Below are 21,431 nucleotides of genomic sequence, written 5' to 3' on the forward strand. Positions count from 1 at the left end.
GGAAAGATATAAAAGAGACCTATGGGGCAACGTTTTCACTCAGAGGGTGGTACGTGTATGGAGTGAACTGCCAGAGGAGGTGGTGGAGGCTGATACAATTGCAACATTTAAGAGGCATTTGATGGGTATATGAATAGGAACGGTTTGGAGGGATATGGGCCGGGTGCTGGCAGGTGGGACTAGATTGGGTTGGGATATCTGGTCGGCATGGACGGGTTGGACTGAAGGGTCTGTTTCCATGCTGTACATCTCTATGACTCTATGTTATACATTAATGATCTGGACAAAGGAACTGAGGACATAATTGCTAAGTTTGCAGACAATACAAAGATAGGTGGAGGGACAGGTCGTGTTGAAGAGGCAGGCAGGCAGAAGAACTTGGACAGACTAAGAGAGTGGACAAAGAAGTGGCAGATGGAATACAATGTGGAAAAGTGTGAAGTTATGCACTTTGGTAGGAAAAGCAGAGGCATAGACTATTTTCTAAGTGAGGAAGGTCTTGAGAAATCTGAAGCAGAAAGGGAATTAGGAGTCCTAGTTCAGGATTCTCTTAAGGTTAACATGCGAGTTCAATTGGCAGTTAGGATTTACAGGAAACCAGTACAGTTTGTCTAGTTCACTGTGACCCAGATGTCTGAACCATCAGATTTGCAGCCATCACCAGCTTCCATCAGGTATAAGGAGTTATTGACTGTATGCTTGGTACTCAAAACTCCATGGCATCATCCAGTGTGATTCCTGAACACTCTCAATGTCCAGTCTTTGAGCATAGGCAATAATTCCTGCAGTATGCACCTGCTATCCACAGTTATCACTGTGCTTTCATTCTACACAACTCCCAAGCTCCTCAAATGTTTTACCCCCACAACACTGAGTATATCAATATGGCTGATAGGGGACAAATGGTACTCTGATAAGACATGGCTTATGATCCCACTGTGAAATCCTTTAACCTGATCCCAAACAGGGCTACAACACTGCCTGTGCATCCACTAGGGCAATCATTGAGCAAACAATTAGACTTCTGAAGATGCGTTTACATTGCCCAGACCATTCAGGAGGACTACTCTCATACACTTTGGATAGGGCCTCCACAATAATGATTGTTTGATGCACTCTGCACAACCTTACTCAGTAACAGAGTGAAAACTTAAAAGAGAGGGAGATGGATCAATCATCTGTCTATACAGGCAAGGAAGAAGGGGAGCCTGATGGAGATGCTGAGGAAACCAACACTATTGATGAGGATACTGAGGAAGCTGGGGTAGAAGTGAAGTGAGGCAGACAAGCCTGAGATTACCTGATAGTGGCAACATTTGATGCTGAATTACTTTGTATTATGTGGGTATCCATTATGGTTCAGAAGCATTCTTGCCCTCAAATGAATACTTATGTTATAACTTTAACATATTGAGTTACTTGGTTTGGTATAAATCGTAAGTTAATTTGTTCACTTTGCACTATAACCTATTGTTATATTTTCGGGGTAAGGCATAAATATGAAGTTATACAGAAGTACATAGAGGCTACGCTTGTGTGATTAAAACAATCATTTGCAAGGGGCATTGATCTACCACTGAAAATTCGAGAGACTAAACTATGCTGCATGACTCCCAAAACTCAATGATTCAGTTTAAGTTTCTGCTTTACAGAGGTCATGTTCCTCCCAGAGAACAGCTGTGAATGGGAGCTTCAATGCTCTTTGCAGTGCTGCACATGATGTGCACGTGAGTGTCTAGAGTGATCATTGTCCCTCAAAGTAGTTTGCAAGGAAAATAAATTAACTGAAGCCTCAAAAGATTGAATGAGACCACAGGACCATCGTACAAAGTGCTATATTTGTGTCACATGTTGTTCAGAAATTGACACCAGTGAACCCAAAGTGATTTCAGTGTTCTTTAACCTTGCTTTTCCTACCATTATATGTTGGTGCACAGCACCAGGGTCCCAGGTTCGATTCCAGCCTCAGGCGACTGTCTGTGTGGAGTTTGCACATTCTCCCTCCGGGTGCTCCGGTTTCCTCCCACAGTCCAAAGATGTACAGGTCAGGTGAATTGGCCATGATGAATTGCCCATAGTGTTAGGTGCATTAGTCAGAGGGAAATGGGACTGGGTCGGTTATCCTTCGGAGGGTCAGTGTGGGTTTGTTGGGCCGAAGGGCCTATTTCCACACTGTAGGGAATCTAATCAATCTAATCTGAAAAAACACAAATAAGATAGAGTAGTAGTACAAATAAGTAGTCCTCTTGGCTATTCAACAAGATCATGGCTGATTTGACTACTCCACATTCCCTCGAAAACCAGACCCCTTTCAACTCTTTCCTTATCAAGAACTTATTCAACTGTATCTTAAAAAATTCAAATATTCAGTTTCCACCTCCTTAAGGAACAGAATTCCAAAGAATGATGACCTTCTGTGAGAAATAATATTTCATCATCCCTCTCTTAAATGAATGACCACTTATTTTAAAAAAATAATCTTTTGTTTTAGATTCTCCCACATCCACCCTCAAGAAAGCAACATAGCCCTTTCATTTAAGTCATAAAGTCATACAGCATGGAAATAGAACCTTCAGTTCAACCAGTCAATGCCGACCCAAATAATCCCAAAATAAACTAGTCCCATCTTCTGTGCTTGGCCAAAGTCCCTCCAAACATTTCTCATTCATGTACTTATCTAAATATCTTGTAAATGTTGTAATTGTACCACATTCATCACTTCCTCTGAAAGTTGATTTCACACAAAAACCACTGTTTGTGTTAATAAAATTGTCCCCATGTCTTTTTTATATCTTTCTTCTCTCATCTTAAAGATATGCTCCCTAGGAAATGACACTTGCTATTCATTTTATCCTTACCCCTCATTATTTTATAAGGTCACCTTTCAATTTCCTATCCTCCAGTGAAAGAAGACCCAGCCTGTCCTTGTAACTCAAACCCTTCATTCCTGGCAACATCCTGCAAAATCTTTGCGAAACCCTCTCCAGTTTAATAATATCCTTCCAATAACAGGGAGACCAGAACTGGAGACAGTACTCCAGAACAAGCCTCACCAAATTCCGGTACAATCTCAGCATAATGTTCCACCTTCTGTACTCAGAGGTCTGAGCAATGAAGGCAAGCATGATAAACACCTTCTTAATTACCCTATCTATATGTGATCTATATATGCAAACTTCAAAGAAATATCTACCTGAACCCCTGGGTCTTTCTGTTCGACAACACTATCCAAGGCCCTACTTTTAATCGTATAAGTCTTGCCTAAAATGCAAGATCTCATATTTATCCAAACTAAACTCCATCTGTCACTCTTTAGCCCATTGACCCAATTGATCAAGATCTCTTTGCAATCTTAGATATCCTTCTTCACTGTCCACTACACCACCTATCTTAGTATCATTGGCAAACTTTACTGATCAATCTTTCTATATTCACATCTAAATGGTAAACAAAAGTGGACTGAGCACTAATCCCTGTAAAATATCGTTAGTCACAGGGATCCTGTCTGATAAACAACCCTCCACCATCACTCTCTGTCTGCTGCAATTAAGCCAATTTGAAATACAATTGGCAAGCTCACCCTGAATCCCATTTGATCAAACTTTACTAATTAGTTGATCATGTGGTACCTTGTCAGTGTCTACTAAACAAATAAACAATGTCTACCATTCTGCCTCATGGATCTTCTTGGTTACTTACTCAAAAAACTCAGTTGGGTTTATGAGACACGATTTCCTTCATACATAACCATGCTGTTGATCCCTAATCATTCCTTGCCTCTTGAAATATATATAAACCCCATCTCTGAGAATCATTTCCAACAACTTGCCCACCCCCAAAGTCAGACTCACAGGTCTAAAGTTCCCAGGCTTCTCCTTTGATCCCTTCTTAAACAAAGGCACAATGTTTGTCACACTCCAGTCATTTGGCACCTTACCTATATTTATAGATGAAACAAATACTTCTGCAAGTAGCCCCACAATTTCCTCCCTAACTACCCACAAAGTCCTGGGATACACTAGATCAGATCCCGGAGATGTATCCACAATTTATATTTTCTATGACCTCCAGCATTTCTTCTTCTGTAATGTGCACTGTTTTCATAACATCAATATTTATTTCCCCGAGTTCTCTAGCCTCCATTTCTTTCTTCCTAATAAAAACAGACATGAAATGTTTCTTTACTATATCTCTCATCTCCTGAGATTCAACACAAAGATGACCTCGTTGATCTTTAAGAGGCCCTATTCTCTCTGTAGTTCCTTAATATACTTGTAGAATCTCTTTGGATTATCCTTAACCTTATTTGGCAAGACTATCTTATATCGTCTCTTTGCCTCCCTGATCTCACTCCTAAGAATGCCCTACACTCTTTAAACTGTTCAAGAGATTCATTTGAACTTAGTTGTTAATATCTAATTTATATGTTTTTTTTAATCCTTGACTAGAACCTCAATATCTTTATTCATCCATTGTTCTCTAATCCTACTAGTCGTACCTTTCACCCTACAGGAACATAGTGACTCTGAATTATCCACTTTTAAAGTCTCCCACTTATCAGATGTCCCATAACCTTTGAACAATCTACTCCAATCAATTTTTCAAAGTGTTGTCTCATACCATTTAAGTGTGCCTTACTCCAATTAATAACTTTATTTTTTTTTATGGAAGGCTTATCCTTTTCTAGAACTATTTTAAAACAAATTATTTATGATCACTAGAACCAAAATCCCCTACTATCACTTCAGTCACTTAGCCTGTCTTATAACAGAGGTCAAGTTTGTGCTCCTTCTCCAGTAGAAACATTTACATATTAATAAAGAAAATTTTTGTAAACACATTTAACAAATTCTTCACCATCCAAACCTTTAACACTATTGTAATCCTAGTCAATGTTTGGAAAATTAAAATAACCTACTATTTCAATTATGTTATTCTTACATATATTTGAGAACCTGTACATATTTATTCCTCAATTTCCCTCTGACTGTAGGGAGGTTTATAGTCCTATCAAGGTGATCATTCCTTTTTGATTTCTAATTTCAACCCATATATTTTCACTGGATAATGTTTCAGAAATATCTTCTCTAGTTAGAGCAGTAATGGTTTCCTAAATCAAAACCATCACTCCTCCTCCTCTTTTGTCTCTTTTTCTATTCCTCCTATGGCATCAGTTGTTTCACCATAGTCTTACCAGACCATCAGGACTGCTCTCTTCATCAGAGAGTAGCGACTGGTGGTGATTTAACCTGAGGGCCACCAGACATTGAAATGGGCAGTGACTGGGAGGTCCGGTCGGCCCTGCATACCCGTTTAGACAGACCAGACCGCCCAGTCACCGCCCATTTCAATTCTCCCAACGACTCCCTTTCTGACATGACCATGCTTGGCCTCCTCCATTGCTGAAACAAACCACAGCTCCTGTTGCAGGAACAACACCTTATTTTCTGCCTGGACAGCCCTGCATACCCGTTTAGACAGACCAGACCGCCCAGTCACCGCCCATTTCAATTCTCCCAACCACTCCCTTTCCGACATGACCATGCTTGGCCTCCTCCATTGCTAAAACAAACCACAGCTCCTGTTGCAGGAACAACACCTTATTTTCTGCCTGGACACCCTCCAGCCTAGAAGACTCAACATTGAGTTCTCCAATTTCAAATATCCTCCCTCCCCATCCCCTGACTCCAATCCCGCCCCTCCCTCTCCCTTCCACTGGTCCCTTCCACCAACCGGATTTAGTCCTCCCATTCACCAACTAAGTCGAACCCTCTACCTGTCTTCATCTATCCCCATTTCACCACCTTGCCGTTGCCTACTCCTTTATCTGCAGCTCCCCCCACATCCACTCCCATCCTGAAGAAGGACATTGACTTCTGCGCCTCCTGCTGATGCGTGGCTTGCTGTATTCTTCCAGCCTCCTGCCTGTCTGCTTTATATTCCAGCATCTGCAGATGTTTTGTCTCTAGTCCTGTCCATTCCTTAGCCAAGTTTCTGTAATAGCTATAATGTCCCAATCCCATGTTACCAAATATGCCCTGAGTTCGATCAGCCTTACCTGTAAGACCCATTGAATTGAAATAAATGAAGTCTAATTCTTCAATTACTTCGTTCTCTGATTTGCTCTTGTCTGCCATTCCTAATTAACTTGTACTTTTCAGATTCAAACCCATCCTCATCTATCTTTTTATTTACTCTGCTACTTAGGATCCCTCCATTCCCTCTCTCTAATACAGTCTCCCTTAATAGAACTGACAAATCTTCCCACGAGGATATTGGTCCTTTTCCAGTACAAGTGAAATCCATCCTTTTTGAACAGGTCTTTTCTGCTCCAAAAGAGATCCCAATGATCCAAGAACCTGAATCCCTGAACATTACACCACCTCATCAGCTACTGATTTATCTCCATTATCCTTTTATTCTTTGCCTCATTTGAACTTGGCACCAAGAATAAACCAGAGATTACAACTTTTGAGATTCTGTTTTTTTCAATCCTCTTCCTAACATCTCATATTCACTCTGTAAAGCTTAAATCTTTTCCCTAACTATGTCATTCCCACCAATGTGTACAAAATGTCTGGGATTCTCACTCCCCTCTTAATAGTATGCTTCAAACATTTTGAGATGTCCTTAATCCTGGCACCAGGAGAGCAACATGCTACCCTAGATTCCTGTTCACTGTCGCAGAATTCCTATTTGTGCCCTTGACAGGAGAATCCTCTATAACAATTATTTTTTTAAAATTGTGTCAAGCCCTGCTTATGTTATGACACAGGGTAAACCATCCTGCTCAACTTAACCCAGCAACACAGAAAAGATTTATCCCATGCATTAATCTGTGAAAATTTGAGAGGTTAAGAACTATTTAAAGTAAAAAATAACAACTTTATTTCTTGAAGGAATAATTAACTACCAACTATTTACAATTCCTTCCTCTAACTTTTGCCTTCCCCTTCCACAATACTAGTCCGATAACCACCCCCCCCCCCCCCCCCCCCCCGATTAAGATTTACAAAACAAAACTTCCTATCTCAAAAGCAGGCAGCTTTCAGTTCTTCGGTATATTCCTGGCTTCGTTTCTTCTTGGGGATTCTGCTTCACAGGTTACTGATCGATAAAGGCATCTTTAAGAGAACTATGTTTCCTTACATGCAAGTTCTCCTCTCAATTGTTCAATTTTCCCCAGTATTATACTCCCAAAGCATCGGATTGTGTCATTGGCTTTTAAGATTGGCAATATACTAAATTCAAACTTGATTGGAATTTGGTATTTTGGAGTATAATTTAAACTGATTGGCCGAATTTGAATTTATTTTGGTCTCGTAGCAACTCAGCCTGTACTATTTGTTCTGAACCAAATGTTACATTGTAAAGTCTCCAGCACTCGGTGTGCTTGCCAAGTCCTTCACTCTCTTAAAGGTACAGTACACTTCTACACCTTCATAACACTTAATACAGAATTCATTCTTGGTGCCCAAGATTAGATTAGATTAGATCTGACTGTCTCTTCTATTTTCCTCTGAGAGATTATCCTTTTCAACAGTACCCAAACAGTATCTGTTTGATTCAACACCTTATGTATAAAATAACCAACCTTTCTTTACCCAAAGAGTTAATGATAAGCATGCAAAAAAAAAGAAATAAAGAATATCAAAAGAATGAATCTTGAATAAATTCAACCACTTAGTTAAACAATCGAATTTTAAAAAAAACAACTCCTGCTCAAATGGTCCAGCAGACAGCTTTCAATCTTCTGATTTAAAAAAACTCAGTCCAAAACCATCCACCTGTAGGCCTCTCCAAAAGCTCTGTAAACACAACTTCATTTAAAAACTTTCCTCCATGATTTAAAAAGAAATCTGTCTTCTATGTGTATGGTTTTTATGGAAAATTAAACTGAACCATCCATGTGTAAGCCTCTTCAAAAGGTCATTTATTTGATTTGTAAAGAGTTAATCCCCAAGCACTGATCCCTACAGCACACCACTTAATAATTATACCTGCCAGATAATGAAACATTTTTGACTACTTTCCATATCTGTTAGCTAGTCAATCATCTATTCGTGCAAATACATTACCATATAAATTATTAGTTTTTATTTTCTGCAATAACTTATCAAAAGCCTTCCAGAAATTCAAATATAATACATCTGCTGGTTCTCCTTTATCAATAAAGTTATTATGTCACAGAAATCCAACAAAGTGGTTAAACATAAATTCTCTTTCATGTTGACTCTACCTGCTTACCTTAAACTTTTCTAAGAGCCCTGGTATAACATTTTTAATAATAGTTTTTAATATCTTCTCTATGATAGATGTTAACCTAACTGGCCTTTAGTTTCCTGCTTTCTGTCTCCCTTTTGAATAAAGGAGTTACATTTGCTATTTTCCATTCTAATGGAACTGTTCTCAAATCAAGGGAATTCTGTACAATTAAACCAATGCATGGCTATCTCAAAAGCAACTTCTTTAAAGTCCCTAGGATGACATCCATCAGAACCTAAGGACTTGCAACAGTTTGCTCAGTAATATTTTATTAAAGATTGTGTTGTTCTTTAGCTTTTCCCACACTTCCATTTCCTTATTTACAGTTATTTATGGAGTGTGATTTATATTCTCTACAGTTCAGGTGATGCAAAAAACCTATTTAATTCATCTGTCATCTCCTTATTTTCAATCATTAATTCCCAGATGTACTTTCTATGGGACCAGTGGTCACTTTGTTAACTCTTTCCCTTTTTGAATATCTATAGAAGTTCAAATTACTTGCCTGTTATATTTCTAACTAGAATTCCCTCGTACTCTATTTTTCTCTCATTAAGCAATTAGGTGAACTTTCCTGTTTTTATATTCTGTCTGACCTTCTGACACGCCACCCACCCTTGCATCTTTAAACGTTTTTAATTCACCATATGTGGTGAGTCCTCCAATTGGAATTTTTGTTTCTTTTTGGACCTGTTCTCCAGCAACTAATATCCAAATGCACAATCTGGACAATATCCAGGCTTGGGCTGAAAAGTTGCAAGTAACATTCATGCCACTCAACTGCCAGGCAATGACCATTTCCAAGGAGTAGAAAGCGAGGGCTTCCTGAAGAAGGGCTTATGCCCAAAACATTGACTCTCCTGCTCCGCAGATGCTGCCTGACTGCTGTGCTTTTCCAGCAGCATCTTTTTCGACAATGACCATCTCCAATAAGAGACAATCTTATCATTCCCCAGAAACTTAACTGGGCTAACCATATAAATAAAATAACTACTAGAGCAGGTCAGAGGCTAGGAATCATGTAGTGAGTAACTCACCTCCACCAGGAGGTTCGATTCCTGACTCTCCAAAGCCTGTCCACTATATACAAGACACAAGTCAGGAGTGTGATGGAGTATTCCCTACTTGCCTCGATGGGTGCAGCTCCAATAACACTAAAGAAGCTTGAGACTATCCAGGACAAAACAACCCACTTGATTGGCACTACATCCACAAACATTCCATTCCCCCCACCACTGAAGCTCAGTAACAGCATTGTTTACCATTAACAAGATGCACTGCAGAAATTCACCAAAGATCCTCAGATGGCAACTTCCAAACCCCTGACCACTTTCATATGGAACATCGAGGGCAGCAGATACATGGGAACACCGCCACCTGCAAGTTCTGCTCTAAGCTACTCACCATCCTGACTTGGAAATATGTCACATTTCCTTCAGTGTCATTGGATCAAAATCCTGGAATTCTCGTCCTAACAGCATTGTGGATTTATCTACAGAACTGCAGCCGTTCAAGAAGGCAGCTTACCATCATTTTCTCAAGGTCAACTAAGGACAAGCAATAAGTGCAGGGCACAGCCAGTGATGCCCAAGTCCCACAAGTGAATTAAAAGTTAAGTCCTTTTTTTCATTGGAGAAAAGGAGGAGGAGAGGGGACCTAATTGAGGTATACAAGATAATGAGAGGCATAGATAGAGTCGATAGCCAGAGACTATTTCCCAGAGCAGAAATGGCTAATACGAGGGGTCATAGTTTTAAGCTGGTTGGAGGAAAGTATAGAGGAGATGTTAGAGGCGGATTCTTTACATAGAGAGTTGTGACAGCATGGAATGTGTTGCCAGCAGCAGTTTATGGAAGCAAGGTCATGAGGGACATTTAAGAGACTGCTGGACATGCATATGGTCACAGAAATTTGAGGGTGAATACATGAGGATCAATGGTCGGCACAACATCGTGGGCTGAAGGGCTTGTTCTGTGCTGTACTGTTCTATGTTCTCTGTCCTCCATGAATCAGAAACTTCAACCATTTCTCCTTTGTCTATCATGGGGCCACATTAGTGTTCTGTTCACCAGAATATGACTCCAAGCATACTTTAGACAGAGCATCCAATGAGTCAGTTATCTCACTGCAGATGAATGATGGGAACAAAAGCCTTGACAGTGCGTCCTCTGAGGCATGTTATTGTTCCTCATCAGAATTGTGCTACAGGGGGCTGGCACCCAGGGGCCTCTTCTTTTGCTCCTGGCTTGAGACTGGCATCTGGAGGCAGCAAAGAAAACAAGGAATTGTTAGTATCATGAGCCTCCACTTTTATCCAATGTTTCATTAAGATGTTACTTTCTGATGGGCAGCTGTAGGTATCCAACCTCCTTATTAGCACAGCCATGCTTCCACTTCCTGCCAGCTCAGGCCCTGCTTCTCAAAGCAGGTGCAGAGCCTATGCCTGTGCACCTTCATACTAGTTGTTCATGTTTTTCTTCTTCAGGAGACACGTGTTAAGATGTGATGAAAGATTAGTGAGCTGATGATGCATAAACTCTTTTTATGCTTTAAGTGTGAACTCTGGCAGATACTGTGGTGCAAGTAGCGCTACATTAAACTGACAAATATAGATTGCACGCCAGGCATCTGATGGTCTTGTCTGTGATAGTACTGTGCAGTGACAACCTTATAATGCTAGCTTATAATTATAAGGCATTAAACATTGAGTAGATAGCAGCACATATCTTGGTAGAGTTCAAGTGATCATTCATCCTTTTGCAACACTGGAGCTAAGTTGTCTTGAGCCAGTGCTCCTGCGTTACAAAAAGTGAAGGGCTGTCTGGGTACAACTTAAATATGATGCAAGGAACGTTCTCCCCACCTATCCATAAATCTTAGCATCTTACTCGTGCATGAATATGTAGTAACCTGAGAAGAACATAATCATGTGAGAAAACCTGACCTATCTCCAAGGAAAACTGCCTCTTGCTTTTAGGCCCACTCCCACGCTTTGTCTCAATAAAGGTAAAATTCTGTCCAATTTGTCTGCCACAAGTGTATTGATTAGGACAAGGTCAATTTTTCCCTCTTGTTGGCTCTCAGCACCTGTCAGTCCCAGTTCGGTAGAAATGGCTTTCATCACTTAACCTGCTGCATTTGTTATGGTGTTACTGAGTAATGCTTGGTGGTAGACTTTGAAGACTCATATCTAAAATGTTACTGTCAGTGTTTTTTTCCAAATAGTGTTCAACATGGCAATATAGTATACTTAGCTGTCACCTCAAAGAGAACAATAAGTGATAATCAATGGAGGCTTCCTTGCCTACATTTGATTTGATGTCATGAGACTTCACGTGATCTGGAAACAACTTTGAGGACTCCAATGGCACTCCTTCTCATTGAATTTCACTTGCTTGCAAATAACTGGTAGATTCACCTGATGGGACAAAACAAACCTTGGGATGATGATGGAAAAGACTAGGACATCATCATACTCATAAAATCACACCTTTCAGACAATGTGGGCTGTTGCTTATGTAGTCCATGAGACAAATTTTCCAATTTTGGCACATGTTCGCAGATGATACTGAAGAATACAGAGTGGATGGGAAAGGCAATGCTATTTATGTGTTCAGTACAAGGTTTTTTTTATTTATACTCAATTAATTTAGTAGTAACTTGATACTAGGTAATTTGAAAATGGCAGAACATTGCTATGGGTCTGGAGTCACAAAAGCTTGAGAAGTAGAGTAAATTTTCTTGCCTGGGAGACATTGGTAAAGGGGAGAAAGTGAGGTCTGCAGATGCTGGAGATCAAAGTTGAAACTTTATTGCTGGAACAGCACAGCAGGTCAGGCAGCATCCAGGGAACAGGAGATTCGACGTTTCGGGCACAGACCCTTCTTCAGGAATTCCTGAAGAAGGGCCTGTGCCCGAAACGTCGAATCTCCTGTTCCCTGGACCCTGGATGCTGCCTGACCTGCTGTGCTGTTCCAGCAATAAAGTTTCAACAGACATTAGTAAACCAGATTGTTTAAAAAAATCTATCTAGATATTTTGCAGCAATCATTAATAATACCAACTTCTTATTTCAGATTTATTTGATTAATGGAATTTGAATTCCCCAGTGGTGGGATTATGAATCCATATCTTTTGATCATCATATCAGGCCTTTGGATTAGTAGTTCAAATCATAACCACTATTTTAAAATGTCACATAGCAGTACAATAGCAGGAAATTCCATTGTCAAGCCTGTGAGAAGGCTCTGGACAAAGTTACATAAAAAAGGCAAAAGCACCCTTCCTTTACCAGCAGGAAATTTGGTCCTATAAAGTTTTAGCCAATAAATCCATACCATTTTTCAAACAAATTGCAAATTGTATTATATCAGTAGGACAGTAGATAGATACAGTAAAGCTGATGTTATTTACTAGAATTCTTATTTATTTTCAGAAATCTGTCTTCTTACTAAAGGTTACCGGAAAGCATCTGTGCGAGCATTAACTGTCTGCAAACTATATTCATTGTCATCAGACAAATTTAGTAACTTATTGAAACAGTTTCCTGCTGCGAGAGAGGAAATACTGTTAGTGGTAGCCAAAAGGCAACACGCCCTCAAAAGTAAGTGACATTCTAGGAGAACATTGTTTGTAATTTATAAGTAGGATAATCCTATAATTTCCTTTGCAGTCAGATGGGTAGGATTTAATGACCCAGGAGCAGTCTGGGTGGTGGACCCCTATATTGGGTGGAAAGACATGTGATAGAGACCCTGCTCCCTTCCTGACTGGGTGGGGTGGGAAAGAGAGTCCCTCCTGCTCAGGCATCCTGTGACCAATGGCAAGATCCATCCCAGCAGGAAGACCACATCCTGCCTTTTAAATTGAATATCTGACTTGCCCTGGTGAGGCGCTGCACTTAACCTTTTACCCAGGCTACTTCTTTTGCACAGCCTGCTGAGAACCAGTTGTGGGAACTACTCCCAGTAGTGCTGCTGGTACAGAACAGTTGCTGACCTCAATGCTAACCAGGTAGTTATAAAAGGTACATGGTGGCACAATGGTTAACAATGTTACCTCACAGTGCTAGGGACCTGGGTTCAATTCCAGCCTTGGCTGAATATCTATGTGGAGTTTGCATGTTCTCCCAGGGTCTGTGTGGATTTTTGCTGGGTGCTCCAGTTTCCTCCTACAGTCTGAAGATATACAGGTTAGATGGGTTGGCCATGCTAAATTGCCTTGCAGGGCCCAGGGATGTACAGGCTAGATAGATTAACCACGGTAAATTTGGGGGTTCAGGGCTGGGTCTGAGTGTGATGCTCTTTGGCAGTTTGGTGCAGACTTGATGGGCTGAACTTGCTTCCTTCTGCACTGTAGGGATTCAATGATCCTAGTTGTCCAATGAACTTTTAATTGCTTTGGACTTTCAGTATGGCCATACCAGCACTTTAGTTGGTGCTTGGACCTACTCCCATGACTATTAGTGTAGCTTGACATGTCTGAAATGTTTTTGTACAATGACTGCAAGAGTAGGTCAGATGCTAGAAACACTGTAGCGAGTAACTCACCTTCACCAAAAGGTTTGATTCCACCTCCTGACTCTCCAAAGCCTGTCCTGACCTCATTACAGTCTTAGTTCAAACATGGACAAAAGTGCTGAATTCCAGATGTGAGGTGAGGTGACCCTTGACATCAAGGCTTCATTCAACCAAGTGTGGCTTCAAGGAGTCCAAGCAAAATTAGAATCAATGGATATCAGGGGACAAACTCTTTGCTGGTTGGAGTCATATCTGGTACTGGGAAGATAGTTGTAGTTGTTGATCAGTCATCATGTCCAGGACATCTCTGCAAGAGTTCCTCAGACTAGTGTCCTATGCCCAACCATCTTCAGCTGCTTCTTTAATGACCTGTCCTCCAAGTCATAAATGTAATTATTTACTGATGATTGCATAATGTTTAGCACTATCACGGACTCCTCAGAATCTTAAATAGTCCATATTGAAATGCTACAAAATCTGGACAATATCCAGGCTTGGTCTGACAAGTTAGAAGTAACTTTTGCAGCTCGCAAATCCTAAGTGATGACTATCTCCAATAAGAGATAATCTAATCACTGCCCCTTGACATTCAATGGTGCTACCATCACTGAATTCCCCACTATCAACATCCCTGGGGGTTACCATTGACCAAAACCTCAACTGGACCTGCCACATAAACACAGTGACTACAACACGAAGTCAGAAGCTAGGAATTCTGCAGCAAGTAACTCACTTCCTGATTTCCCAGATACCATGTACCACCTACAAGGCACAAGTCAGGAAAGTATGGAATACTCCCCGCTTGTCTGAATGGGTGCAGCTCCAACAACATTCAAGAAGCTTGGGACCAACCAGGACAAAGTAGCCAACTTTATTAGCATCAAATCCATAAGCAGTCACTCCCTCCACAGCTTACACTCAGTACTTCTAGAAAAGCAATGCAGAAATTCATAGATCCTTAGATAGTATCTTCCAAACCCACAACCAGTTCCAGATAGAAGGATGAAGGCAGCAAATACATGAGAACACCACCACCTGCAAGTTCCCTAACAAGCCACTCACCATTCTGATTTGGGAATACAGACTAACCTCGATTATCCAGCAGTCAATTACCTGAATGTTGGAATATCCGGCAAGATTGCAAGGTCCCAAATCTTGGCTAAAATATGTTATCTGGCATTCAATTATCCGGAATTCAATTAACCGAACGAAATACACCCTGCCCGTGTTCTTTGGATAATCAAGGTTCCTCTGTATATCACCGTTCTTTCAGTCTCACTGGGTCAAAATCCTGGAATTCTCTTCATAAGGGCATTGTGGGTCTACCTTCAGCACATGGACTACAGAAGTTCAAGAAAGCAGCTCACTACAACCTCTCAAGGGCAGTTTGGGAACGATAATCTGTGTTAGCCAGTCAGTAGCTCCCATGTCCTAAGAGTGATTAAAAATAAAAGTCTTACACACCTGAACTTTGCTTTGAACTGGTTGGAGCAAAATGAGGGCCAGAAATGGAAAGGTCACAATGAAAATCAAGGGGAAGAGTTAAAATTATAAATCCATAGTGATGTCAGTGCCATACTTTTGGTAAGATTCAAAGAGCTGAGTATAGAATCATTCCACCTTGTTCAGTTTTCCAGTATTAACTAACTGAACTGTGAACAGCTCATATAATATTCCAGATAAAAGAATTTACATGAAAATAGCATTTTACCATAAAGATTATTTAAACTGGTACAGCACAATATGGGGGTAAAGGATTAGAGGAACAAGTGTGTTACCCATTCCTGGGCCTCAATTTATCCTGTTGCTGCCTCCATTTCTCCTCTGTTGAAGCTGAAGGACTAGGGACTGAATCCTGAGCTGCAATTTATCTAATTTATGAATATATTTGATTCTTTTCATTTAACTACTTTTTAAAATCCCATTTAATAAATAGGAGAAAGAACTGCTCACATCTCTCCTATGTTATTGATTTTGCAAACATGCAGGAAAAGTTGATCATCATTGATTTTCCAGTGCTGTGTACTTACCTTCATAGCACTGCTGATTTCATAATGTGGTGATTTATGTAAACAAACATGAGTTACAGAATGGAATGAGTTGGACACGTTGAAATCGGGATTCAACAAACTAACTTTTCATTAATTTGCCATTAACTTGCATTCCCACTGACAGTAGAACAACACCCTTTGAAGTAGGTCATTACTAATTTTAAAAATGAGTCTATAATGTTACATAGATGGTAGCAGCCAGCATTTAACACAAAATCCTCACTGCATAGTGATTTATCTGCACCAAAAAGGTCAAAATGGCCTGACCAAAAAAATTATTAAAACCAATTCCATCTGAAAATAAACATCCAAAGCATAAATAAAACATTATACTGATCCTACATAGTGGAATGAGTTAGACACATACTTTTCACTTTGAAATTTGGATTCAGCAAACAAAGTATTCTTTAATTTAGCATTAATTATTACTAACTTGCATTCACACTGACAGGATGTTGGAATCTGAAATAATGTAGTAATTCAGTGGGGTATCAAATTAAGGCATGTTACTGGAATAGACTAAAAGGAGCTTTACTGTGTATCTGAATCCTTGATGTTGACACTGAGCATTTGTAATGAGAATGTCCTTCAATCCATGGAGCTAACATTGATCAGGACAAAGAATTAAAAGTTGAGCTTAGTGGAAGTGTTGGTCAATGAAAGTAAAAAGAACTGTTATGTAGAACAAACTGCTTATTTGCTTTCACTTATTTGTGATCAACATTAATTTCAAATCCTATGAACTTCCTATTTTTAGTTATATATATTATTAACAATGATTATTTGTTGTATTTTCTAATCTGCTTTTTGTTTTGTTACAGAAGCCATAGATCGCTGGAAGCCTTCATAGTGGACAAGAATAATCAATAAATCTGTATATTTTTTATTTGTATAATATTGTTTGAAAATCAGCTACAACAAAACCAATTTATAGTTATTGCTTGTCCCTCATTAAAACAAGTGAGCTTTTAAAAATAATAAAAATTGTAAAAAAGAAATTTTTAACAAGTGTCATCCAAGGCTCAGTTAGGAACTCTCTCTTTCAAATCAAAAGGTTGCCAATTTAAGTCCCATTCAGGACTTCAACATAACGCATCAAAGGCTGACACTTGAGTGTTGCATTGTTGGAAGTTCCACATTTTAGATGAAAGATTAAAACAAGATACCATCTTCCCTCAGGGGTAGATGTGAAAAATCTCTCTGTTTCAAAGGTGACCAAGAGAGTTATTCTCGATGTCCTGGCTAATATTTATTGCATAACATCACAAAAACAAACAACTGTATTTGGTCAATATGATATTGCTGTTTGTGGGAGCATGGTTTATACGACATTGGTTACCATGTTTCCTATCTTACAACAGTGAGTACATTGTAGAAAAGGAGTCAGTTAGCTCAGTTGGCTGGACAGCTAGTTTGTGATGTAGAGTATGTAGTGGGGGGTTCAATTCCTGCACTGGCTGAGGTCAACATGAAGATCTCTCCCCTCACCTGGGACATGGTAAATGTCAGGTTAAACCACCACTAGTCATTTCTGTCTAATGTAGTCCTCTGGGACAGTGGTGACTTTTTACTTTAATAGCGCTTAACCATAAAGCATTCTAGGACATTCTGTGGTGGTGAAAGGTAATATATAAGTGCAAAACTGTACACTGTTTTAACCAGTCAAATAGAATCGCATCATATTGCCTGTTTTGTACCCTAAAAGCTGAATACAATGAATATATGATTTAGTTATAGGTTTGTGATGTTTGTTAATAATGTCAAGTCTGATAACATTTATATCACTATTGATCATATTGATTCATGCTTATAGCTTGTTATCTTGATAAAAGTTATTTGTGCAAAGTCTAAAGCTCTTCCTTGAATGATAGCTGTCATCAGCAAGACACTGATGCCTGTATGGTCATATTAAAAAATGGATAATTTATTTTGATATTCTGGTCATCCTTACTCTTAACAACTAGTGAATATAGAGTAGGCTTTAGAGTACAGAATTCAAAGTATGTCAGGATCTGGTATCATAATTCCCATCTCTTTGACTGCTGTCTGTAGATAAATGAGGATTGGAAGCAAAACTGAACAATTATTAGAAGCAACTTTGGGAATTTACATTTTTTTTTAAAAATCAAGAAACTTGAAAATAAAGCATAAATGCTTGGAATTTTACCTAATGTTAGCTTCATATGAAATTGTTATCAACGTAATATATTAAAATGTTAATTTTTCAACAACTTATGTTAATATAGTACCTTTAACATAATGAAACTTAGTGAGTTTCTGTAATGCACTTTGTAGATAGCAAATATTCCAATTTGTTTCTCAGGATCAGTTCAAGATAGGTTGAAATAGACGACGATGTCCGCTTTCCATAAATGAATAGGGAAAGAAGACAAGGATAAATGAGGTAAGATGACCAAATGCTTGGTCAAAGTGCAACAAAGGAGGAAAGTGAGACAGAGAGGCAGATGGTGGAGAGAGGAAACTCTAGAACTTGGGTCCCAATAGGATTGTACAAGAAGCCAGAGTTAGCACATTGCAATTACCTCTGAAGATTGAAAGGCTGAAGGAGATTGAAGAAATAGGAAAAATGCAATTATTTAAAAACAGGAATGAGAATTTTTTTTTAAAAAATCAATATTTTGCTTGATGGGGAGCCAGTGTTGACTAGTAAGCAGAGGGGTGACAGGAGAACAAGACTTGGTGTGAGCTTGAACTTGGCTTCGAGTTTACTGCAGGTGTAATATGGAAGACCACCCAGAAATTCATTGGAATAGTGGAATCTACTGGAAACAAAAACATCAAGAAGGTTAAAACACCTGATGAGCTGTGATAGGCAAAATTGAGCAATGTTATTGAGAAGTGGAAAAAGGTGTCTTTGTCATGGCGACCTGTGAGGGCATAGCTCACAATAGTTCAAATGGGATATCAAAATTTCATACCAATTGGTAACCGTAGACTGTTGCCAGGATGCGAGCTGGAGTCCATAGTCAGTAGTTTATTTCTGCATTAAACATGCTGTTCAGAATGGCTCTGAATTTGTTCAGTTCATCATGAATGCAGCAAAGAAATAAAGGCAAAAACTTCTTCCGAGTACTGAACTTCTGTAATTGGATTGTGGCACTATTGCTACCTTCATAGCCTTAAAAGCTCTGTTTGAAATCCTGATCAACTTCTCTGATAAGAAGAATTTGATTTCCTGAGTGTGCAAGTAGAGTGATGAATAGCAAATAAAAATAGAAGAGTTAGGCCTTTCTTTTCTGCTGGAGTGGGCCTGGCAGAACCCAAACCGAATATCAATGAGTAGGTTATTACTAAGTAGGTACTGCTTGATAGCACTGTTGATGATCCATTAAATTGTTTTGCTCATAATCAAGATTAAACTGAAAAGTTAATTACGGGATTGAATTTGTTCTTTTTTTTATGCGTGGGACATGCCTCAAGCAATTTTCTATATTGCCTGGTAGATACCAGTATTGTAGCTGCACTGTGACAGCTTGGCCCAAAGTACAGCCAGTTTTGAGGCACAAGTTTTCAACAATGCTGTCAAGAACCATAAGACATATGAGCAGAATTAGATCATTCAGACCACTGAGTCTACTCAGCCACTCAATGAGATCATGCCTGATCTGATAATCCTCAACTTCACTTTCCCGCCTTTTCCCCATAATCATTGTTTCTCTTACAGAATAAAAATCTGTCTATCTGAGCTTTAAATGTACATAATGACCAGGCCTCAACAGTCTTCTGTGATATAGAATTCCACAAATACACAACGATCTAAAAGAATGCATTCCTCCTCACTTTTGTCTTAAATGTGCAACTCTTTATTCTGAGATTATGCCTCTGGTCTTAGACTCTACCTCAAGAGGAAACAAACTTTCTGCATCTGCCCTGTCAAAACCTCTACGAATATTGTATGTTTCAATAAGGTCACCTCTCATTCTTCTACATTCCAACAAGTACAGGCTCAATCTACTCAACTTCTTCTCGGAAAACAGTCACTCCATATGTAGTGTCAGCCTCATGAAACTTCTATGGACTGCACCAATGCCAGGATATCTTTCCTTAGAAAAGGGGCCCAATATTGTTCACAGTATTCCAGCTGTGGTGTGAATAGTGTTTTATATAGTTTTAGCATTATCTCCCTTCTTCTATACTCTATTCCCTTTGAAATAAAGGTCCACATTCCTTTGACCTCCCTATTAACTGCTCAACTTGGAAGCTAACTTTCTGTGATTCATAGATAAGGACACCTAAATCCTTCTGTTCTGTAGCTTTCTACTGACTTTCTCCAGTTAACTAATAACGCTGTATTATTCCTGCCAAAATGCATATCCTCACATTATAATCCATTTGTCAAATCTTTGCCCACTTAATCTATCATATCCCTCTGCAGACTGTTTGTGTCATCCTCACCATTGCTGTCCCATCTATTTTAGCTGTCGTACATTCACTTTGCTCATCCAAGTCATTGATCCAATCTATCATTCTGATAATAATCTTCCTTTCTGCTTTTGTTTCCAAATGGATAATCTTGCATTTTAAACTTCATCTGTTTTTGTGCACTCATTCAAGTTGATGAAATCACACTGAAGCATCTCTGCATGATTTTGTATTGTCTGCAAACTTGGAGAAATTTAGTTCCCTTGTTAAAATCACTAATATATATTGTGAATTGTTGGAGTCCAAGCACTGATCTTTATGGTACACATCCTGTCACTACTTGCTGTTTGGTAAAAGACCTGTCTCTCGTCTTCAAATCAAATCTCAATGTTGAGCTTTTTAGCAGCGTCGTACAACTGAGTGACTTGCTCGGCCATTTCAACAGCAGTTAAAAATCAACCACATTACTGTGGGTCTGGTATCACACCTAGACCAGGCTTTATTGTGCCGTATGTGATTTAATGAGAATCATTGGTCATTAAAAGACTTTTGGTTACAGACTTATTAAAACAATTTCAAACCTGGATCCCCAGAGAATAACCTGGGTCTCTGGATTACCAGTCCAGCAACAGTACCTCTCCCACCTGCTCACTCATTCACTGTGTCCTTAACTCCATTTTTCAATTCACTCAAAACCTTCAATTTCCTTGTAGTAGAAAAAACAAACCTAACTCAGCCTTGAATATATTTTGAAGAGAATCCCAAGATTAACAATCCTCAGAGAGGAAATCCCTCCACATCTGTTGTCTTAAATGGAAGATCCCTTGTATTGAAACTGTAACCCCGTTGTTTTGGATACACCATTCTCCACCCTGCAAACTCCTCCAGAATCTTAGATTTTTAAATTTAAAATACTCTCATTTTCAAGATTCCAATGAATATCGGCCCAACCGATTCAACTTTGTCATATAATGATCCCTTCATCCCAGGAAACAACATAGAGTCATAGAGATGTACGGCATGGAAACAGACCCTTCGGCCCAACCCATCCATGCCTACCAGATATCCCAACCCAATCTAGTCCCACCTGCCAGCACCTGGCCCATATCCCTCCAAACCCTTCCTATTCTTGTACCCATCCAATGCCTTTTAAATGTTGCAATTGTACCAGCCTCCACCGCTTCCTCTGTCAGCTCATTGCACACACACACTT

General features: G+C 39.4%; 1 protein-coding gene across 1 annotated transcript in view; it reads left to right on the forward strand.

Moving 5' to 3' along the window:
• The window catches only part of LOC122555226 (potassium/sodium hyperpolarization-activated cyclic nucleotide-gated channel 1-like), a 109,685-nt gene extending 92,179 nt beyond the window's left edge, over nt 1-17,506 (forward strand). Inside the window, exon 9 of the mRNA XM_043701001.1 lies at nt 16,657-17,506. Coding sequence (XP_043556936.1) covers nt 16,657-16,665 — 9 coding nt within the window. The 3' untranslated portion in view covers nt 16,666-17,506. The remainder of the gene's footprint in view (nt 1-16,656) is intronic.
• Nucleotides 17,507-21,431: the final 3,925 nt, after the last annotated feature.

This window comes from Chiloscyllium plagiosum, chromosome 12 (genome assembly GCF_004010195.1).
Source record: "Chiloscyllium plagiosum isolate BGI_BamShark_2017 chromosome 12, ASM401019v2, whole genome shotgun sequence".
Taxonomy (NCBI): Eukaryota; Metazoa; Chordata; class Chondrichthyes; order Orectolobiformes; family Hemiscylliidae; genus Chiloscyllium; species Chiloscyllium plagiosum.